This window comes from Pan paniscus, chromosome 1, assembly GCF_029289425.2.
Source record: "Pan paniscus chromosome 1, NHGRI_mPanPan1-v2.0_pri, whole genome shotgun sequence".
NCBI lineage: Eukaryota > Metazoa > Chordata > Mammalia > Primates > Hominidae > Pan > Pan paniscus.
This window is the reverse complement of record NC_073249.2, coordinates 189,092,611-189,111,821: the sequence shown is the minus strand read 5'-3', so window position 1 is coordinate 189,111,821 and position 19,211 is coordinate 189,092,611. Positions and strand designations below refer to the sequence as shown.

Here is a 19,211-nt window from a genome sequence, read left to right as displayed (position 1 = left end):
GATGCCTGTGAGCACACATTAATGTGCACGGGACATGACCCACCAGGAGTCACCTAGGCTGGGGCCAGTCAGCCACCTACCTCCTCCAAATGGCCAGCACACTCATCACGGAGCCCAGGACGAGGAGGGCCGAGATGGTCACTACGGTGACGACAATGGCGGGGCTCTGGTCCCTGGACCCTGAGGCAGCTGGGAGGAAAATCACGAGGTTGAGGCAGGCAGAGGACCAGGCTCCTAGGCAAGCCCCAGGGCAGACTCCTGTCCTCACCCTGTAGCAGGATTCCCATAGCACCTCTGCACTTGGCACTGCCTCCCAGCCACAGAGGCGCCAAGGCAGTCCCACTGACCACAGTGGCACCTGGAGTCCCAAGAGCTTCCTCTGCTCTCAGGGCAGAACACCTCCACAGCAGCCCAGCTCCTGCTCAGAGAGGCAGGAGTCCAGACAGGCAGGGCCAGGCCTCCCTCTATGCCTTTCAGATGAGCAGTGAGGGACTCAAAGTTGCTCTGCAGGAGGAATGGCCTCTGCTCTGAGCTCCCTACCCCCAGTCCAGATCATCCACCAACAATAATAAAAAGGGCTAATGGTAACTGCACCTTACTCCATTCAAGACACTGGGCCATGTGCCTACACTATACTGTCTTGTTTCATCTTCACAATAATCCAGGAAGGTATTACCATCTTCATCTTACAGCTGAGGAAACTGAGGTTGAGAAATTACATAATTTGCCCAAGATCGCATGGCCAAAAAGTGGTGAACCTGAGATTTGAGCATCACTCCAAAAGTCTCTGCCTGATTCCAAAGCTTCTGCTTTGAACTATTTCTCCAAGAGAGCAGCCTAGAGGACCCTCGCTCTCAGCCCTATTCATCGATCTATCCAATCAACCCATCCATCCATCCAACCTATGTGCCTGGTTTGCATTAGTACTGAGGAGAGAGGGGTGAATGGGCCTACGGGTGAGATAGAAACAAAAATCTTAACTGTAGAATGAAAAAAGAAACAGAAATGAGCAGAGCTGAGCAGAGGCACAATAATTTCTTCCTAAAGCCAATGAGGAAGGCTTCACAAAAAAAGGTGCCATCTGAACTGGACCTGGAGACTGGAAGGATTTTTGATGGTGCTTTGATGCACACACTGGGTCTGAAAATGGCAAGTCGTCCCGTGGCTGGGAAACAGACTGCATGAAGGCGGAGAGTGGCAAATAGGAAGCTGGAGGGTGGGAAGATGGAGGGAACTGGGGAAGCCAGAACCTGGAGGGCCTTGAACGCTAAGCTAAGGAGTATAAACTTTCTCCTGTGGGTGACAGGGAGCAGTGGAGACAGTTCCTGCCTAAGAAGAAAAGGAATGAGGGTGTCTGCTGAGGTGGGAGTGAGGATGGAAAAGAGGTGCTTGAGAGAGGTGAAGGTTTGGCATAACTATTAGGAATGGGAAAAGTACTAAGTGGCCCTGAAGACTGAACTGAGATTGGAAAGTACACCTCTGCAGGCAGCTTCCGTGTGGGACACAGGGAGGAGAAAGGTCCAAGTCTGGGGACTAGCAGGTGGGTGCAGCAAGGTGCCCAGGGAATGAGGGTTGGCAGAGTTGGGGAGTATTTCTGATGAGATCATCTGCAGGGGCTGGATAGAGATGGGTGTGGGGCCAGGAGGAGCTAAAAGTCTGGGAGATGAGGTAGGATCCAGTGAGCAGTCTTTCGGATGTCACAGAGCAAGTGAGGAGGAACAGAAGACGAGAGTTAGAAGCCAAAAATGCTAGAGTCAGAGAGGGCATTTCAGAGCCCAGGGTTCCAGAGGCAAAGAGGGCTGAGGGTCTGGGTGGGGATAGAGGGGAATAGAGTTGCCAAGAACTGTTTGAAATGAGGCAACCATGTGGACACAGAAACAGAGAAAGATGCCAGCAGTGGGCAGTCTCTGAGATGGCATCCCTACCTCCTGGTATCCATTCCCCATGAGCACAGGCTGGACTCATTTCTAATGAACAGAATATGGCAAGAGTATTGGGATGTCATTCCCAAGATCAGGAAACAAGATGAATGGCTTCTGTCTTGGGTGCCCTCTCCCTGGCTCACAGTCTCTGGAAGAATCCAGTGGTTGTGGTGAGCAGCTCTAAGGAGAGGAACAGCATGCCTCAGCAGCAGCCAGCAAGACCCTGAGCAGGGAGGTGAACTCTCCCCCAGTTAAGCCCCGAGATGATCACAGCCCCTGAGGACAACTTGACGGCAGCCTTGGAAGAGACCCTAAGTCACTGGCACCTAGCTGAGAGGCACCTATATTACCGATCCATGGAAACATAAGATTATAAATATTTGTTGTTTTCACCTGCTAGATGTTGGGGCAACTCGTTACATAGCAATAGGTAACTAGCACAGTGGTGACACATAAGCGTTCACCAAGACCTTGATTTGGGGCTGGGCATGGTGGCTCACACCTGTAATCCTAACACTTTGGGAGGCCAAGACAGGAGAATTGCTTTGAGCCCAGGAGTTCGAGACCAGCCTGAGCAACATAGCAAGATTCCATCGCTCTTTTTAAAAAAAGAAAAAAGAAAAAGATCCTGCTTTGGAAGGCGGGGGGCAGTGGCTCAAACCTGTGATCCCAGCACTTTGGCAGGCCGAGTGGAGGGATCACCTGAGCCCAGGAGTTCGAAACCAGCCTGAGCAACATAGTGAGACCCCCAGAAAGTAAAAATATTAGCTGGGCATGGTGGCAAGCGCCTGTGGTCTCAGCTACTTGGGAAGCTGAGGTGGGAGGATCACTTAAGCCTGGAAAGTTGAGGCTGCAGTGAGCTGTGATTGTGCCACTACACTCCAGCCTGGGTGACACAGTAAGGCCCTACCTCAAAAAAAAAAAAATCTCAATTTGGAGACACAGCTCATGGGAAACCACACTCTGCAGATTGGGAGAACCATAGCCAGGGCCACAAGAAGGGAGACTGGGGATCTCAGCAGTCTCTACTATCTGAGAGGTACCCAATGAATGGAGACCATCAGCCCTTCTCCACTGACGGTCCCCAGCTCCTGCCTCCACTACGCCCACTCCAGTCAAACCTGCCCGCCTTTGTTCAGATGGCTTCCTCTCCCCAGAATGCCTCCCTGCCTATCTGTACACATTCAAATGATCCCCAGCTATAATCTTCTCTTTCCAGCACCTGGCCGAGGTCTGACACTTTTTGCATTCAGGCGAGAAGTGTGGTCTTCCTTCCCAGAACTCAGACCCCTTCAGCATTTTATCTTCACTTCCCTTTGGACTCAGAGCTCTTCCTATCTTGGATTAGAGTCATGTAGCAGGTTGGAAAGAATTATTATCTTGACAGCTGGTGCCAGAATGCCTCTTAGGGGGAACTGCCTTTGTTCAGGAAAATATTTTCATGAGCTGCTCAGGGTAGATAGAGGTGAGATCCTGAGGACCAGGTTAGCAGCAGGCAAAGCAACAAGACAGCTAAACTGCTCTGCACACATCAGGGAATTGGGCAGTGGGTGGGGAGAAGAGGAACCAGGGGAGGGAAGTAAAGGAGGAGGGAGGAAAGCACAATATTGCGGAGAAGCCGGAGATGTTTTCAGATGAGGATATTCAATGTCCAGTTTTTGTTTGGTTTTGGTAACAGCTTTATTGAGATATCGTTCGCATACCATGTGATTTACCCACTTAAGTTACACAATCCTTCTTTTTTTTTGAGACAGAGTCTCACTCTGTGACCTAGGCTGGAATGTAGTGGCACAATCTTGGCTCACTGCAACCTCTGCCTCCCAGTTTTAAGTGATTCTTGTGCCTCAGCCTCCCAAGTAGCTGGGATTACAGGTGCCCGCCACCACACCCGGCTGATTTTTGTATTTTTAGTAGAGAAGGAGTTTCACCATGTTGGCCGGGCTGGTCTCGAACTCCTGACCTCAGGTGATCCACCTGCTTCAGCCTCCCAAAGTGCTGGGATTACAGGTGTGAGCCATCACGCCTGGCCACAATCCTTATTTTTGTGTTTATCACTGCAATGCAACCCCTTCATGTCCATCAACCTTCAGTGAAGTCAGCATCACGCTCTAAGGCCTAGTGGGGAAAGGGACAGTGTCCCATGTTTGGGTCTCTATCCAAACTGAGTCTCTATCCAGCTGAGACATGGGTTATAGCTGTTCACAAACCCCTCTCCTGTGAGCTCCTCCAGGACAGTTTCCCAATCTAATTCATGTCGGTGAACAGGCATTAGTCAGTGGATTTCAAAGTCATTAATTAATTAGGCTGTAATTAAACTGTTCTGCAGGCTCCCTTCATTGCACAGATAACTCCAGATAACTCTCCCTCTCTATTTGTCTCCCTACCTCAGCCCCATGCAGGGTTCTCTCTGTCTAGGTCCCTGTCCACTCACACACACTACTTACCCTCCCCCAGGGTCTGCACTTCAATGCTGGGGTTAAAACTCTGGGCCTCCCAGGATGGCCCCGGGGAAGCGGCCCGGATCTGAAAGACGTAGCGGGTAGCTGGCTTCAGGTTGGTGACGGTGACTGTGGGCGCCCCTGTCTTCACCATGGAGTAAGTCTGCTCACTCTGACCCTGGAGAGAGATCAAGAAGTGAAGCCCACCAGTGCCAGATCCACTGTTCTAGGAGAACAATGGGTGAACAGGAACAGGGAGGCAGGAGAAGCGCCCTTACGTGAATGTGGGCTGAGTGCGAAAACCCAACCTCAATCATCTTGGGGGTTCCCAGGGATCTTTTCCTTGGATCCTTAGCCCCTGTCTTCACCACAAGCACCCACCCACACTCGGTGGCACTTGTAGCTGAGAATAGCCCCACCTCTGCATAAGAGAAATTTTAGAGAAGATACCAGATCCTCCTTCCGGGGGATGATAGGATGAGGGCCACCAGGGCCTGTCCATCCAGGCTAAGCTGAGCCAGTGCCCTAGGCAGGCCTGAAGCCTCAAAGGACAGAATGAGAGAATGAGCCCTGACCCATGAAAGCCCCCAATGGCCCACAAGGCTTTTCCTTTCCTTGATGTCTGATTTTCACAACTGTCCTGCAAGGCTCAGAGGACAGAAAGTATTATCTTGTTTGTTTGTTTCACAGATAAGGAAACCCAGTTCAGAGGGGTAAAGACTCCCCCAAGGCCCCAGCTGGAGCCATCACTGATGAGCGCCTACTCAGTGCCAGCTTCTGCATGAGACCCTTTGCCTCCTGTGAGCCTCACAACAGCCCTGTGGAGTCAGCATTTCCATCTCCTTTTTAGGTGAGGTTCACATCAAGGAAGGGGCTGGTGCGCCCTCTGAATCCCTGCAGAGCCTGTGTTTTTTGCTCGACATCATGCTGCCCCCCGCTCCACGCCAACACACCTGACAATGGCATACTAGAGATGCTCCTCCCATCGTTTCATCCCTGCCCACACCTTATTAGAGGCCCTGCCATATCCACAGCCCCAGAAAGTTATTCTCCCCACTGATATTCGGTGGCTCCAGCTTTCTGACCATAGCATTCAGGAATTGGGACGGACTTTGACCCAAGCTGGGCCAATCAGAATCTCTCTTCCAGGCATCTCAACAATCCATTGAAAGACAGAGAAGCAGTGGCTTCAGGACCCACAAGGTAGGGCAGGCTAGGGGCAGAGAGGAGGAAGGAGCAAGGCTGCCTACCTGGGCATTGGCAACGTGCCGTAAGCAAGCCCCTCTGCACCATGGGCTGGACTGGTGTGCAGAGACAGGTTGAGATGAGCAGCACTGTGGCTCCAGAGGGGAGCTGCCAGACACCCGCCCAGGTCCAGTGGCCCAGCAAGGCTTCTACTCAGCAGGCTCCATGAGAGTACACTGAAGCCTTTCAAATATAGCCCTTTTATATTTGTTCTTCTTTTTTTTTTTTTTTTTTTTGAGGCAGAGTCTTGCTGTGTCACCTAGGCTGGAATGCAGTGTGGTGCAATCTCGGCTCACTGCAACCTCCACCTCCTGGGTTCAAGCAATTCTCCCTGCCTCAGCCTCCTGAGTAGCTGGGATTACAGGCACCCACCACCATGCCTGGCTAATTTTTGTTTTTTTAATAGAGACTGGGTTTCGCCATGTTAGCCAGGCTGGTCTCGAACTCCTGACCTCAGGTGATCCACCTGCCTTGGCCTCTCGAAGTGCTGGGATTACAGGCGTGCACCACCACGCCCGGCCTTGTTCCTTCTTTTTTGTTGTTTTTGGGGGTTTTGGTGGGTTTTTTTGAGACAGGGTCTCGCTCTGTTGCCCAGGCTGGAGTGCAGTGGTGCAACCACTGCTCACTGCAGCCTTGACTTCCCGGGCTCAAGCGATCTTCCTGCTTCAGCATCCCAAGTTGCTGGGACCACAGGTGCACACCACCATGCCTGGCTAATTTCTTTTTTGTAGAGGTGGCGGTCTCACTTTGTTGCCCAGGCTGGTCTTGAACTCCTGGCCTCAAGCCATCCTCCCGTCTCAGCTTCCCAAAGTGCTGGAATCACAGGTGGTAGCCACTGAGCCTGGCCCTTGCTCCTCTTTTTGAGGGTTTTCATGCCCAACAACCTGGGAGCATCCACCCAGCTCAACCTTGGGGCTCTTGTCTATACCCTGATCCTCAAAGTCCATTCAGTGAGTCCTTTCTAAGCACCTGCTTCCCAGTGTCCTTTGCTGCTCTCCCTAAACATCAGCATTCCTCAGGGCTCTGTCCTGGCCACTCTTCTCAGACACATTCCCCTTCTCATTCCTCTCCCCCAATTTCTCCCCTGGCAGCAGCTACTGTCTCTATGCTGAGAGCCCCCAACACTCTCACTCTCTCTCTCTCTCTTTCTCTCCCTTTCCAAGCCAGGCCTCTCCCTTAAGCTTCAGACCTGCAAGTCTACCTGGGTGTCCCAGAGGCCCCCTGAATGCTAGATGAGCAAAACCAGGTTCATCACCTTGCTCCAAGCCTGCCCTTCCACCTCAGTGCCTCTCCATCTCAGTCAGTGGTACCTCAGACTCTGGGTTACCCAGGTCAGACACCCAGCAGTGACTCAGGACTCTCTCCTCCTTCCCACTCATCCCCAACACTCACAGGTCTCAACAGACTTCCAGTATTCAAAAACTATTTTCAGCAAAGGAGTCCCTCATGTCATTGAGGAGTGAGTGAAGTTCCGACACATGTAGAAGCTGAAAGAGGTTTCACTTCAGTGAATATAATTTGCACCAAGGTGAGCAACAGTTTAACAGTAGTTTGCATATCAGATTTAGAGATAATAAATTGGCCAGGTGCAGTGGCTCACACCAGTAATCCCAGCACTTTGGGAGGCTAAGGCGGGTGGATCACCTGAGGTCAGGAGATATAGACCAGCCTGGCCAACACGATGAAACCTCGTCTCTACTAAAAATACAAAAATGAGCTGGGTGTAGTTGTGCATGCCTGTAATCCCAGCTACTTGGGAGGCTGAAGCAGGAGAATCACTTGAACCTGGGAGACAGAGGTTGCAGTGAGCCGAGATCATGTCACTGCACTCCAGCCTGGGTGACAAGAATGAAACTCTGTCTCAAAATAAATAAATAAATAAATAAATAAATAAATAAATAAATAAATAATAAAGGTAATAAACTTATGGGGAAAAGAGCAGATTGGGATGTGACTCCATTTGTTACATCACAGCTAAGCTGCAACCACAGATTGACAATGGATACAAGAGGTCAGCAAAAATCAGCACAAGTATCCTATGGGGATCAATTGGCCATATGGAGTTCACAATCAAGAGTTCTGTACATATTTTATTATCACTGTAAATGCTGTGCTACACTTTTTTATATGACTGGAATTATAATAACTCATACATTTATTGTTCTGGAAAGCTGGCTGTTAAATATCTACCAGCACACCACCGCACCCAGCAATGTGCTCCATGGTCAGGCACTTTTGTAAAATTAGAAATGATATGATCTTTCTGTGTCCTTTTTCTTTAAAAGGGCTCTACAAATGGTACGTATAAGATTCAGCCACACAAAATCTGGACCGGGCCCCAGAGAAAGCTCTTTGTCAACCGAAACACTAGGTGACATGGGGACAATGGAGATGGTTGGTGTTGGAGATAGACCTGAGCGGAGAGAGGAAGAGCAGGAGTCCGGGGGAGGAGGGGGAGACTCGAGCCTGGGGCCCCTAGGAGACCGGTGGTTATGTTTACAAAGGGAGTAACGAGGGCTTTTGCTGGGAGGATGGCCTGAAGAACCAGAAGCCCTGCGGGACAGGTGCGGGGCAGGCTCCAGGTCCCTCCCAGACACGCACTCACCTTCTCGTAGTATCGGATCTCGTACTCCGTGTCATTGGCCCCAGGGGCTCCGGCAGGGATGGGCTCCCGCCACGACAGGGACACGCTCTGGGGTTCCACTCGGTCCCTGCGGATCTCATCCTCCTCCCAGGGCGCTGAAAGTAAGTTACGTGGGATTCTCCACCTTGACCCACCTCACGGCAGGGCTGGGGGTGCGGGGAAGAGGGTGCGGCGTGCGGGGCTGTGGGACCGGACTAGAGAGGCCTGGGGCGTGGTCTAACGGGCTGTGGGCGGGGCTAGGGAACTGACTGAGAGGCATGGCCAAAGGAGAGGAGTCTGTGGGACCAGAGGAAAGAAGCACCTCTGCCCCCACAGCCCTTTTCTTCATTGTCCCACAGAGGGAAAAGCATTAGGCCTTCTGCTGCTTGCCCACCCCTTACAGCCCAGCTTCTCTCATGGTGGTTGGCTCTAATCCTCCAGGCTCTTTCTATACTTGCTGCAGCTTGGAGACATAAGAGAGCATTTAGAGGCAGAAGGACCTGCTTCTTAACGATTCCAATGGTCTGGTCAAGAGGTAATACACTCAACAAACTAGAAATAGAAGGAAATTATCCCAAAAGAATAAAGGCCATATATGAAAAGCCTACAGTGAGCATCATACCCAATGGTGAAAGACTGGAAGCCTTCCCTCCAACATCAGGAAAAAGGTAAGATGTCTGCTGTCATCACTTTTATTCATCATAATACCAGAAGTTCTAGCCAGAGCAGTTAGGCAAGAAAAAGAAATAGAAGGCATCCAAACTGGAAAAGAAGCAGGAAATTTATCTCTGTTTACAGATGACATGATCTTATATGTAGAAAACCCTAAAGATTCCACACACAAAATTGTTAGGCCAGGCGTGGTGGCTCATGCCTGTAATCCCAGCACATTGGGAGGCTGAGGCAGGCGGTTCACGAGGTCAAGAGATCAAGACCAGCCGGGCAGGTGGATCACTTGACGTCAGGTCGAGGCAGGTGGACCACTTGAGGCCAGGAGTTCGAGACCAGCCTGATCAAATGGTGAAACCCTGTCTCTGCTAAAGAAATGCAAAATTAGCCAGGCATGGTGGTACATGCCTGTAATCCCAGCTACTTGGGAGGCTGAGGAAGAAGATCAGTTGAACCTGGGAGGTGGAGGTTGCAGTGAGCTGAGATCGTGCCATTGCACTCCAGCCTGGGCAACAAAAGCAAAATTCTGTCTCAAAAAAAAAAAAAAAAAAAAAAAGAGATTGAGACCATCCTGGCCAACATGGTGAAACCCCGTCTCTACTAAAAATACAAAAATGAGTTGGGCATGGTGGTGCACGCCTGTAGTCCCAGCTACTTGGGAGGCTGAGGCAGGGGAATCACTAGAACCTGGGAGGCAGAGGTTGCAGTGAGCCAAGATCGCGCCACTGCACTCCAACCTGGGCAACAGAGCAAGACTCCATCTCAAAAAAATAAAATAAAATTTAGAACTAATAAACAAAATACAGCAAAGTTGCAAAATACAAAACCAATGCACAAAAATTTATTGTGTTTTTATACACAATGAACAATTCAAAAAGGAAATTAGGAAAACAATCCCACTTATGATAGCATCAAAAATAATAAAATACTTAGACATAAACTTAACCAAAGGGATGAAAGACTGTTATACAGAAAACTATAAAATATTGCTGAAAGAAATGAAATAAAACACAAATAATTGGAAAGGCATCCTGTGTTCATGGAATAGAACACTTAATATTGTTAAAATGTCTCTACTACCAAAAGTGATCTACAGATTTAATGCAATCCTATCAAAATCCCAGGCATTTTTTGCAGAAATAGAAAAAACATCCTAAAATTCATATGGAATCTAAAAGGACCATGAATAGTCAACACAATCATGGGAAGGAAAAATAAAGGTGGGCCAGAGGCAGTGGCTCACACCTGTAATCCCAGCACTTTGAGAGGCCAAGGTGAGAGAATCACTTGAGGCCAGCATTTTGAGACCAGCCTGGGCAACACAGTGAGACTCCATCATTTACAAAAACCAACCAACAACGAAACCTACACACATACACACTCACACACAAAGGTAGAGTCCTCACACTTCCTTACTTCAAAACATATTTCAAAGCTACAGTAATCAAAGCAATATGGTACAGACATATAGACCAATGAAACAGAATACAGAGCCCAGAAATAACTCCTCTCCATGTATGGTCAAATGATCTCCCATAAGGGTACCAAGATTATGCTATGCAGAAAGGATAGTCTCTTCACCAAATGGCACTGAGAAAAGTGGATATCCACCTGCAAAAGAATGAAGTTGGACCTTCACCTAAAATCATATGCAAAAAATGAACTCAAAGTGGATTAAAGACCTAAATGTAGGCTCTGAAATGATAAAACTCCTAGAAGAAAACACAGGGGAAAAGATTCATGACACTGGATTCAGCAATGATTTCTTGGATATGATACCAAAAGCACAGGCAGCAAAAACAAAAATAGACAAATGAGACTACATCAAACTTTAAAACTTCTGCAGGGCAAAGGCAACAATAATCAGAGTGAAAAAGCAGTCTTTGAAATGGGAGAAAATGCTTGCTAACCATTTATCTAAGGGGTTAATATCCAGAATGTATAAAGAATGTCTAGAACTCAACAACAAAGACCAAATAACTGTAGGCTTTTTTTTTTTTTTTTTTTTTTTTTTTTTTGCTATTAAGCGAGGCAGTGGGAGTGGAGATGGAACAAAGAAATCTATAACTGGTTGTGATCAGTTAGTTGTAAACAATACTGCACTCAGACCAGCTTGAGTAGACATTTCTTCAAAAAAGATATATAGGCTGGGCGCGGTGGCTCTTGCCTGTAATCCCAGCACTTGGAGAGGCCGAGGGGGCAGATCACCTGAAGTCAAGAGATTGAGACCAGCCTGGCCAACATGGTGAAGCCCCGTCTGTACTAAAAATACAAAAGTTAGCTGGGCATGGTGGCATGCACTTGTAATCCCAGCTACTCCAGAGGCTGAGGCACAAGAATTGTTTGAACCTGGGAGGCAGAGGTTGCAGTGAGCTGAGATCGCACCACTGCACTCCAGCCTGGGCAAGAGTGAGAGTCTGTCTCAAAAAAAAAAAGATATACAAAAGGCCAAGAAGCACATGAAAAGATGCTTAATATCATTAATCATCAGGGAAATCAAAATCAAAATCACAATGAGATATCACCTCACACCCTTTAGGATGACCACTACCAAAAATATGGGACATAACAAGTGTTGGCAAGGACATGAAAAAATTGGAACCCTTGTACACCATTGTGTAGGAATGTAAATTGGTGCAGCTGCTATGGAAAACAATATGGAGGTTCCTTAAAAAATTATAATTACTATATGATCCAGCAATCCTGTTTCTGGGCATATATCCAAAGGAACTGAAATCAGGTCTTGAAGAGATACTGCTCACCCATGTTCATTGCAGCATTATTTACAACAGCCAAGAGGTGGAAGCAACCTAAATGTCCATAAGTGGATAAATGGATAAAGAAAATATGGTGTATACTCCATGGAATACTATGCAGCCATAAAAAAGGATGAGTTCATGTCCTTTGCAGGGACATGGATGAAGCTGGAAACCATCATTCTAAGCAAACTATCACAAGGACAGAAAACCAAACACCGCATGTTCTCACTCATAGGTGGGAGTTGAACAATGAGATCACTTGGACACAGGGCAGGGAACATCACACACCGGGGCCTGTCGGGGGGTGGAGGGTGGGGGGAGGGATAGCAGTAGGAGAAATACCTAATGTAAATGACGAGTTGATGGGTGCAACAAATCAACATGGCACTTGTATACCTATGTAACAAACCTGCACGTTGTGTACATGTACCCTAGAACTTAAAGTATAATAATAAAAAAGAGTTAAAAAAAAGAAAAAAGAATATATGGTGTAAACATACAACAGGATATTAGTCCTTAAAAAGAAGAAAATTCTGTTATATGCTACAATATGAATGAACCTTGAAGACACTATGCTAAGTGAAACAATTCGTCACAAAAAGACAAATACTGCATGATTCCACTTATGTGAGGTATCTAAAGTAGTCAAACTCTTTGAAACAGAAAGTAGAATAGTAGGCCAGGTGCAGTGACTCATGCTTATAATCTCAGTGGCTCACACCTGTAAACCCAGTACACTTTGGTAGGCCAAGGCCAGTAGATCACTTGAGGCCAGGAATTCAAGACCAGCCTGGCCAATGTAGTGAAACCCTGTCTCTACTAAAATTACAGAAATTAACCAGGCCTGGTGGTGTGTGCCTATAATCTCAGCTACTTGGGAGGCTGAGGCAGGAGAATCACTTGAATTCAGGAAGTGGAGGTTGCAGTGAGCCAAGATTACACCAGTGCCCTCTAGCCTGGTTGATAGAGTGAGACCCTGTCTCAAAAAAAAAAAAAAAAGGAAGTAGAATGGTAGTTGCCAGGGGAGGGTGGTGGGGGTAAAGGGGAGTTGTTGACTGGATACAGAATTTCAGCTTTGCAAGATGAAAAAGTTCTACACCCCAGGTATTGGAGTTCATGCCTGTAATCTCAGCACTTTGGGAGGGCCAGGGTGGGAGGATCGCTTGAGCCCAGGAGTTCAATACCAGCCTGGACAACAAAGTGAGACCCTGTCTCTACAAAAAATCAAACAATTAGCTAGGCATGGTGTCACACACCTGTGGTCCCAGACACGTGGGAGGCTGAGACAGGAGGATTGCCCGAAACCAGAAGGTCAAGGCTGCCACTGCACTCCAGCCTAAGCAATACAGCAAGACCCAGTCTCAAAAAAATAAATAAATAAAAATAAAGAAAAAAAATTATAGAGATCCTTTGGACAACGTATCTAGTTAACATTACTGTACTATACACGTGAAATGGGTTAAGATGATACATTTTATGTGTTTTTTACAGTAAAAAAAATGTTGCCCAGGTCACAACCCAGAGCAAACAAAGCATCATCTCTGTAGGCTGGAGCTCAGGGATCAGTTGCTTTTATTTTATTCTATTATTTATTTATTTATTTATTTATTTATTTATTTATTTATTTATTTATTTTTGAGACAGAGTCTCACTCTGTCAACCAGGCTGGAGTGCAGTGGCGGGATCTCGGCTCACTGCAAGCTCCACTTCTCAGGTTCACGCCATTCTCCTGCCTCAGCCTCCCGAGTAGCTGGGACTACAGGCGCCCGCCACCACGCCCAGCTAATTTTTTGTATTTTTAGTAGAGACGGGGTTTCACCATGTTAGCCAGGATGGTCTCCATCTCCTGACCTCATGATCCGCCCACCCCGGCCTCCCAAAGTGCTGGGATTACAGGCGTGAGCCACCGCGCCCAGCCAGTTGCTTTATTTTTTAAGTTTCTTGGTGATTCCAGTGTGCAGACAAGTTTGAGAACCGCCAGTCTGGATGATGTCAGATGAACAGCAGCATACACACACATACGGGAGATAATAAGGCCTGGGGTTAGTGTTCGGCAAAGGGGTTTCCAAGAGAAGATGCCAGGAGGGCAGTGGGAGAAATGGTTCCAGGGCTCAGAAAAGGTGTCTGGGAGAAAGATGGAGATGCAGGAGCCATGAGAAGGTGAAGGGATGAAACTGTCCAGGGAAAACACATAAAAAGAGAAGAGGAAAAGCTTTTAGGGAATAAGCCTGAGACACGCCAACAATTAAGAAACAGGCAAGGGAAGAGAAGCTTGACAAGGAGGAGCCAGAGAGGCAGGAGGAAGACCAAGGGTGGGCAAGGTGATGGAAGCCCAGGGAAGAGAACATTCAGGAAGGTTCCCTCCTGACTTTTCCAGTGGTTAGCCCACTATTGGTCCACAAGCAAGTGATCTTACTCCCTGAGCCTCGGTTTCCCCGTGTGTAAAATGAGAACAATGATGACACCTCCTAGGCTTGCTGTGGGAATTTTATGAAGTAATGTGTATGAGGGACTGAGCGAGTGCTCAGCACCAGCATTCCAGCAAGAGGAGCTGGCGCTGGGCCATGTCTTACGCTGAGAGGAGACAACAGAGTAAGATGATGATTCAAACTTCCCACTGGCTTTCATAAAGTGGACATTCCCGGTGCCTTCAGGGGATTGAGGAAAGTACCAATCAGATAGTAATAAGGCAAGAAAGTGGAAACAGGGAGTAGGTGGCTCAGGCTCTGACAAGTGCGTGGATGTGGCTTCTAGTCTTAAATGGTATATATATCTAGCAGCCTCCACTCCATGTCTTTCCCAAATTCCAATTAAAACATAAAGACACAGTAAGAGTTGAAAACCTACACCATCACCATAAACTAGTCTTGACAGCTGATCGCCAGAATGGGGGCTGGAGAGTAGAGTGGCACATTTCTACTTATGATCAAGGCAGTGGGACTAGATCAAAAAGTGCAATTGTAATGAACCCCTAGGCTACACTGCCCACAGAGTGGCATTGCCTCCCATTCTAAAAATAACTCAAAAAATCCTTTATTCCTCCCTTCAGTGTCTGACCCTTTAAAAAAAAAAAAAAGCCAGGTCTTTGTCAAGTGGACAATGCACAGCCAGCACTCTACTGCAGAGCTGCTTTCGAGGAAGAGTGCTCTTCCCTATCCCCCGGGGGCACTTCTCAGCCAAAATTCACTTTGAGATGGCAGCTCCCAGAAAAGGCCTGAGCACAAAGGCGAGAGGAGTGATGAAGCATTCTAGGAGGTGGCAAAGTTCCTTGCGAATACAGATGGGGCAGAGATGGAAAAGGAGGCTAGAAATGTCCATTTTTGAGCTACATTTGTGGAAAGCATCAGATGGCCAGGATAGAGAGGTAGAAGATGGTTCCATCTCAGCTCCGAAGAGATAATTAGATGAAAGCCTAATAAATCCTGCTAGTGGAGCTAAAAACTAACACCAAGCACCTGCTCTCCAGCTGTAGATTTGAGATGGGAATCAGCCAGCACCCAAGTGGGGCCAAAGTTACAGCAGATAGTACTGGAAACCTAGTCAACAGCCTTGTCCCCCTTTCCTGCTAGCTGAGCTGAATTTTTGGTTCATAGTCTACTGTCTCCCCATAGATGACTTGGGTAACTTCTGGTTGTTCTAAGACATTTGTGTGCACTCATTCCCTTTGCCAGTGAATGGTTTAGGGTTGGGCTTACAATCCAGTTCTGGCCAACAAAAGAAGTTAGCTGGGGACAGGGGATTCAGAGAAAAGTTTCTTGCTTTTAAAAAGATACCTGCAAGGAAGAAACAGTTCTTTTTCTGCCTCTGAATGGTAAGGATGTGATGTGTGGAGCTGCTGCAGCCACCTTGCTACCATGAGGGAACCAGCCTATGTGATGAGAATGGCAGAGTGGACAAACAGAAAAAACCTGGGTCCTTGAGGACACTTTTGAGCTGCTGAATGAACCAAGCTTTAACTCTAGCCCTCTTATGTGAGCTAAGAAATCATTTAAGTTAAAGTCAGTTAGGGCCCAGCACTGTGGCTCATGCCTATAATCCCAGAGCTTTGAGAGGCATAGATGGGGGTCTTGCTTGAGGCCAGGAGTTAGAGACCAGCCTGGGCAACATAGCAATACTCCGTCTCTACAAAAAAATTTAAAAAGAAAAAAAAAAAAGTTAGCTAGGCATGTTGGCATGCCTGCAGTCCTAGCCACTTGGGAGGCTCAGGTGGGAGGATCACCTGACCCCAGGAGTTTGAGGTTACAGTGAGCCTATGATCATGCCACTGCACTCCAGCCTGAGTGACAGAGTAAGACCTTGTCTCTAATAATAATAATATAATAATAATAAAATAAAATCAGACTGAGATTTATTGTTACTTGCAGCTGAAAACCTCATAACTAATTCAAAGGGCAATTCACGCATCTTTTTTGTTGTTGTTGACAAACACCAGCTATTTCCTTACTCAAGAACAAGTAAACAGAAAATACCAGAAATTGGGTATATGAAAAAATATTTCAGAATAAGAGAATAGGAACATTATTCTGAAGACTCAGGAGAAGCAGATCTTGAAAAGTGATTTAATATGATAGAGAGTAAGTAAAACGCTCTGGCACTTTAAGAAGAAAGAAAACACAGCCTCCACCAACTATGTACAGAAGGTCATAAGGAGAAAACAGGTGGAGAAGAAAAAGAAACGAGATGAGATAAAAATGGAGAAACTGAGAAGGGCTGGGTGAAGAAACTAAAAGTGCATCAGCAAAATTGAAATATTTAAAATAAAATTCATTACAAATACAAGGAATTTTAACAAAATCACAAACAGAATGCAAAATGAACCCCTCTCAGTCTTTGGAACATCAAGTACAAAATAAGAAGGAACTACAACTGAATAATAACTCATGATGGTTTAACTGATGATTGTTTTACAATGGTGTAAAAGCAATACAACCATTCTATTTTTGCACTTTCAGTACAGTGTTCAATAAATTACATGAGATACTCAGTGTAAAATACTCATTGTAAAATAGGTGATTTTGCCCACCTGTAGGCTAATGTAAGTGTTCTGGCCATGTTTAAAGTAGGCTAGGCTAAGGTATGATATTTGGCAGGCTAGGTGCATTAAATGCATTTTCGACTTATAATATTTTCAACTTATAATGAGCCCAATGGGACATAAGCCCGTCATTAAGTTGAGGAACATCTGTGTATATATAGATAGATATAGATACAGATATAGATATATAAAGACAGAGAGAGAAAGAACTACACTAAAAATAGTGCACATTGTTTTAAAGTAGCCATGAAATAGTTTAAAAATTTTTACCACGTACAAACCTCCATGAAGCACTACAATCAGCAACGTAAAGACGAACAAAATAAAAGCAAGTCATCTGGAAATAAAAGCACATCTTCTAAAATAAGTTGAGTCAAAACTACAACACTAAAAGAAAACACAGAAATGTTAACCTTGGACTAAGCAATGGTTTCTTAGCGATGACACCAAAAGCACAAGCAACCAAAGAAAAAATAAATAAATTTGACTTCATCAAAATTAAAAGCTTTTGGCCGGGCACAGTGGTTCACTCTTGTAATCCTAGCCCTTTGGGAGGCTGAGGCAGGTGGATCACGAGGTCAGGAGTTCGAGACCAGCCTGACCAACATGGTAAAACTGTCTTAACTAAAAATACAAAAAAAAAATTAGCTGGGCGCCTCAGTGTGTGCCTGTAATCCCAGCTACTCGGGAGGCTGAGGCAGGAGAATCACTTGAACCCAGGAGGCACAGGTTGCAGTGAGCCAAGATCACGCCACTGCACTCCAGCCCATCTAAAAAAAAAAAAATAGCTGGATGTGGTGGTGTGCACCTGTAGTCCCAGCTACTCTGGAGGCTGAGGCAGGAGAATCGCTTGAACCCAGGAGGTAGAGGTTGCAGTGAGCCAAGATTGCACCACTGTACTCCACCCTGGGCAACAGAGCAAGACTCCATCTTGGGGAAAAAAAAAAAAAAAAAGAAACTAAAAGCTTTTGTGATTGAAAGGCTATTCTCAATAAAGTGAAAGCCAAACCACAGAGTGGGAGAAAATATTCACAAATCATGTATCTGACAAGGTTTGTATGGGTTAAATTGTGTCTCCAAAAAAGATATGTTGAAGTCCCAACCACCACCTCCCATCTCAGAATGTGATCTTATTTTTACAGAGGTAATCAAGTTAAAATGAGGCCATTAGGGTGGGCCCTAATCCAATATGACTGGCATCTTCATGAAAAGAAGAATTTGAACACAGAGAAAAACACCTAGAGAGATGATGATGTGAAGACACCGGGAGAAGACAGCCATGTGACTAGAGTGATGCGTCCGCGAGCCAAGGAACACCAAGGATTGCCAGGAAACATAAGAAGCTGAAAGGGCAGGGAAGGGTCCTCCTCTAGAACCATCGGAGGCAGCGTGGCTCCGACGACACCTTGATTTTGCAACACATTTGTTTTAGGCCAGCCAGTTTTTTGGCACCTTGTTAGAGCAACCCTGGGAAATGAACACAAGGGTCTAGTGTCTGTAATACATATCTATAGTTATAATATAACTTAATGACAAAAAGAAAACCCTGCACAGGAAAAGATGTTCAATATCATTAGTTATTAGGGAAATGCAAATCAAAGCCACAATGAGATACCACCTCACATCTGCTAGGATGGCTACTGTTTAAAAGACAAACAATAACAAGTATTGGTGAGGAGGCAGAGAAACTTGGACCCTTGTACTTTGCAGGTAGGAATGCAAAATGGTACAGCTGCTTTGAAAAAGTTGATAATTCCTCAAAAAGTTAAAAAGTTATTATACGTATTAGTCAGCTCAGGTTACCATAACAAGAAACCACAGACCTTTAATAACAAAGGTGGCTTTCAAGCCAGGCATGGTGGCTCATACCTGTAATCTCAGCATTTTGAGTGGCCAAGGTAGGTGGATCACCTGAGGCCAGGAGTTTGAAACCAACCTGGCCAATATGGGGAAACCCTGTCTCTGCTAAAAAATACAAATACTAGCCAGGCGTGGTGGCATGCACCTGTAATCCCAGCTACTTGGCAAGCTGAGGCTTGAGAATTGCTTGAACCTGGGAAGCGGAGGTTGCAGTGAGCTGAGATCGCACCACTGCACTCCAGCCTGGGTGACAGAGGAAGACTGTCTCAAAAAATACATAAATAAATAACAAAGGTGGCTTTCCTAAAAAAAGCCACCTTTGGCTTTCATAACAAAAATTTATTTTCTCACACTTCTGGAGGCTAGAAGTCCCAGGTCAAGAGGTCAGCAGATCTGTAATCTGGTAAGAGCTGTTTTCCTGACCAGCCACCTTCCCACTGTATTCTCACGTGGCCTTTCCTCTGTGTACACATGGACAAAGAGTGAGTGAGCTGTGGTGTCTCTCCCTTTTCTTTTCTTTTTTTTTTTTTTGAGATGGAGTTTCGCTCTTGTTGCCCACGTTGGAATGCAATGGCACGACCTCGGCTTACCGCAACCTCCGCCTCCCAGGTTCAAGCAATTCTCCTACCTCAGCCTCCCGAGTAGCTGGGATTACAGGCA

The 19,211-nt window shown here is 46.5% G+C and overlaps 1 protein-coding gene across 7 annotated transcripts in view; it reads right to left on the bottom strand.

Annotated features, from left to right (window-relative positions):
* The window catches only part of EPHA10 (EPH receptor A10), a 51,691-nt gene that overhangs the window by 13,502 nt on the left and 18,978 nt on the right, over nt 1-19,211 (bottom strand). For 4 of the 7 annotated variants that reach the window (XM_063601445.1, XM_063601448.1, XM_034961557.3 and 1 more), the window contains exons 6-8: nt 8,211-8,344; nt 4,367-4,538; nt 81-189 (exon numbers count right to left, since the gene is read on the bottom strand). In XM_063601445.1, coding sequence (XP_063457515.1) covers nt 81-189; nt 4,367-4,538; nt 8,211-8,344 — 415 coding nt within the window. Of the gene's footprint in view, nt 1-80; nt 190-3,570; nt 4,038-4,366; nt 4,539-8,210; nt 8,345-19,211 lie in introns of those variants that run through there. The other 3 variants (XM_034961559.3, XM_063601453.1, XM_034961583.3) reach the window with 2 other exon arrangements.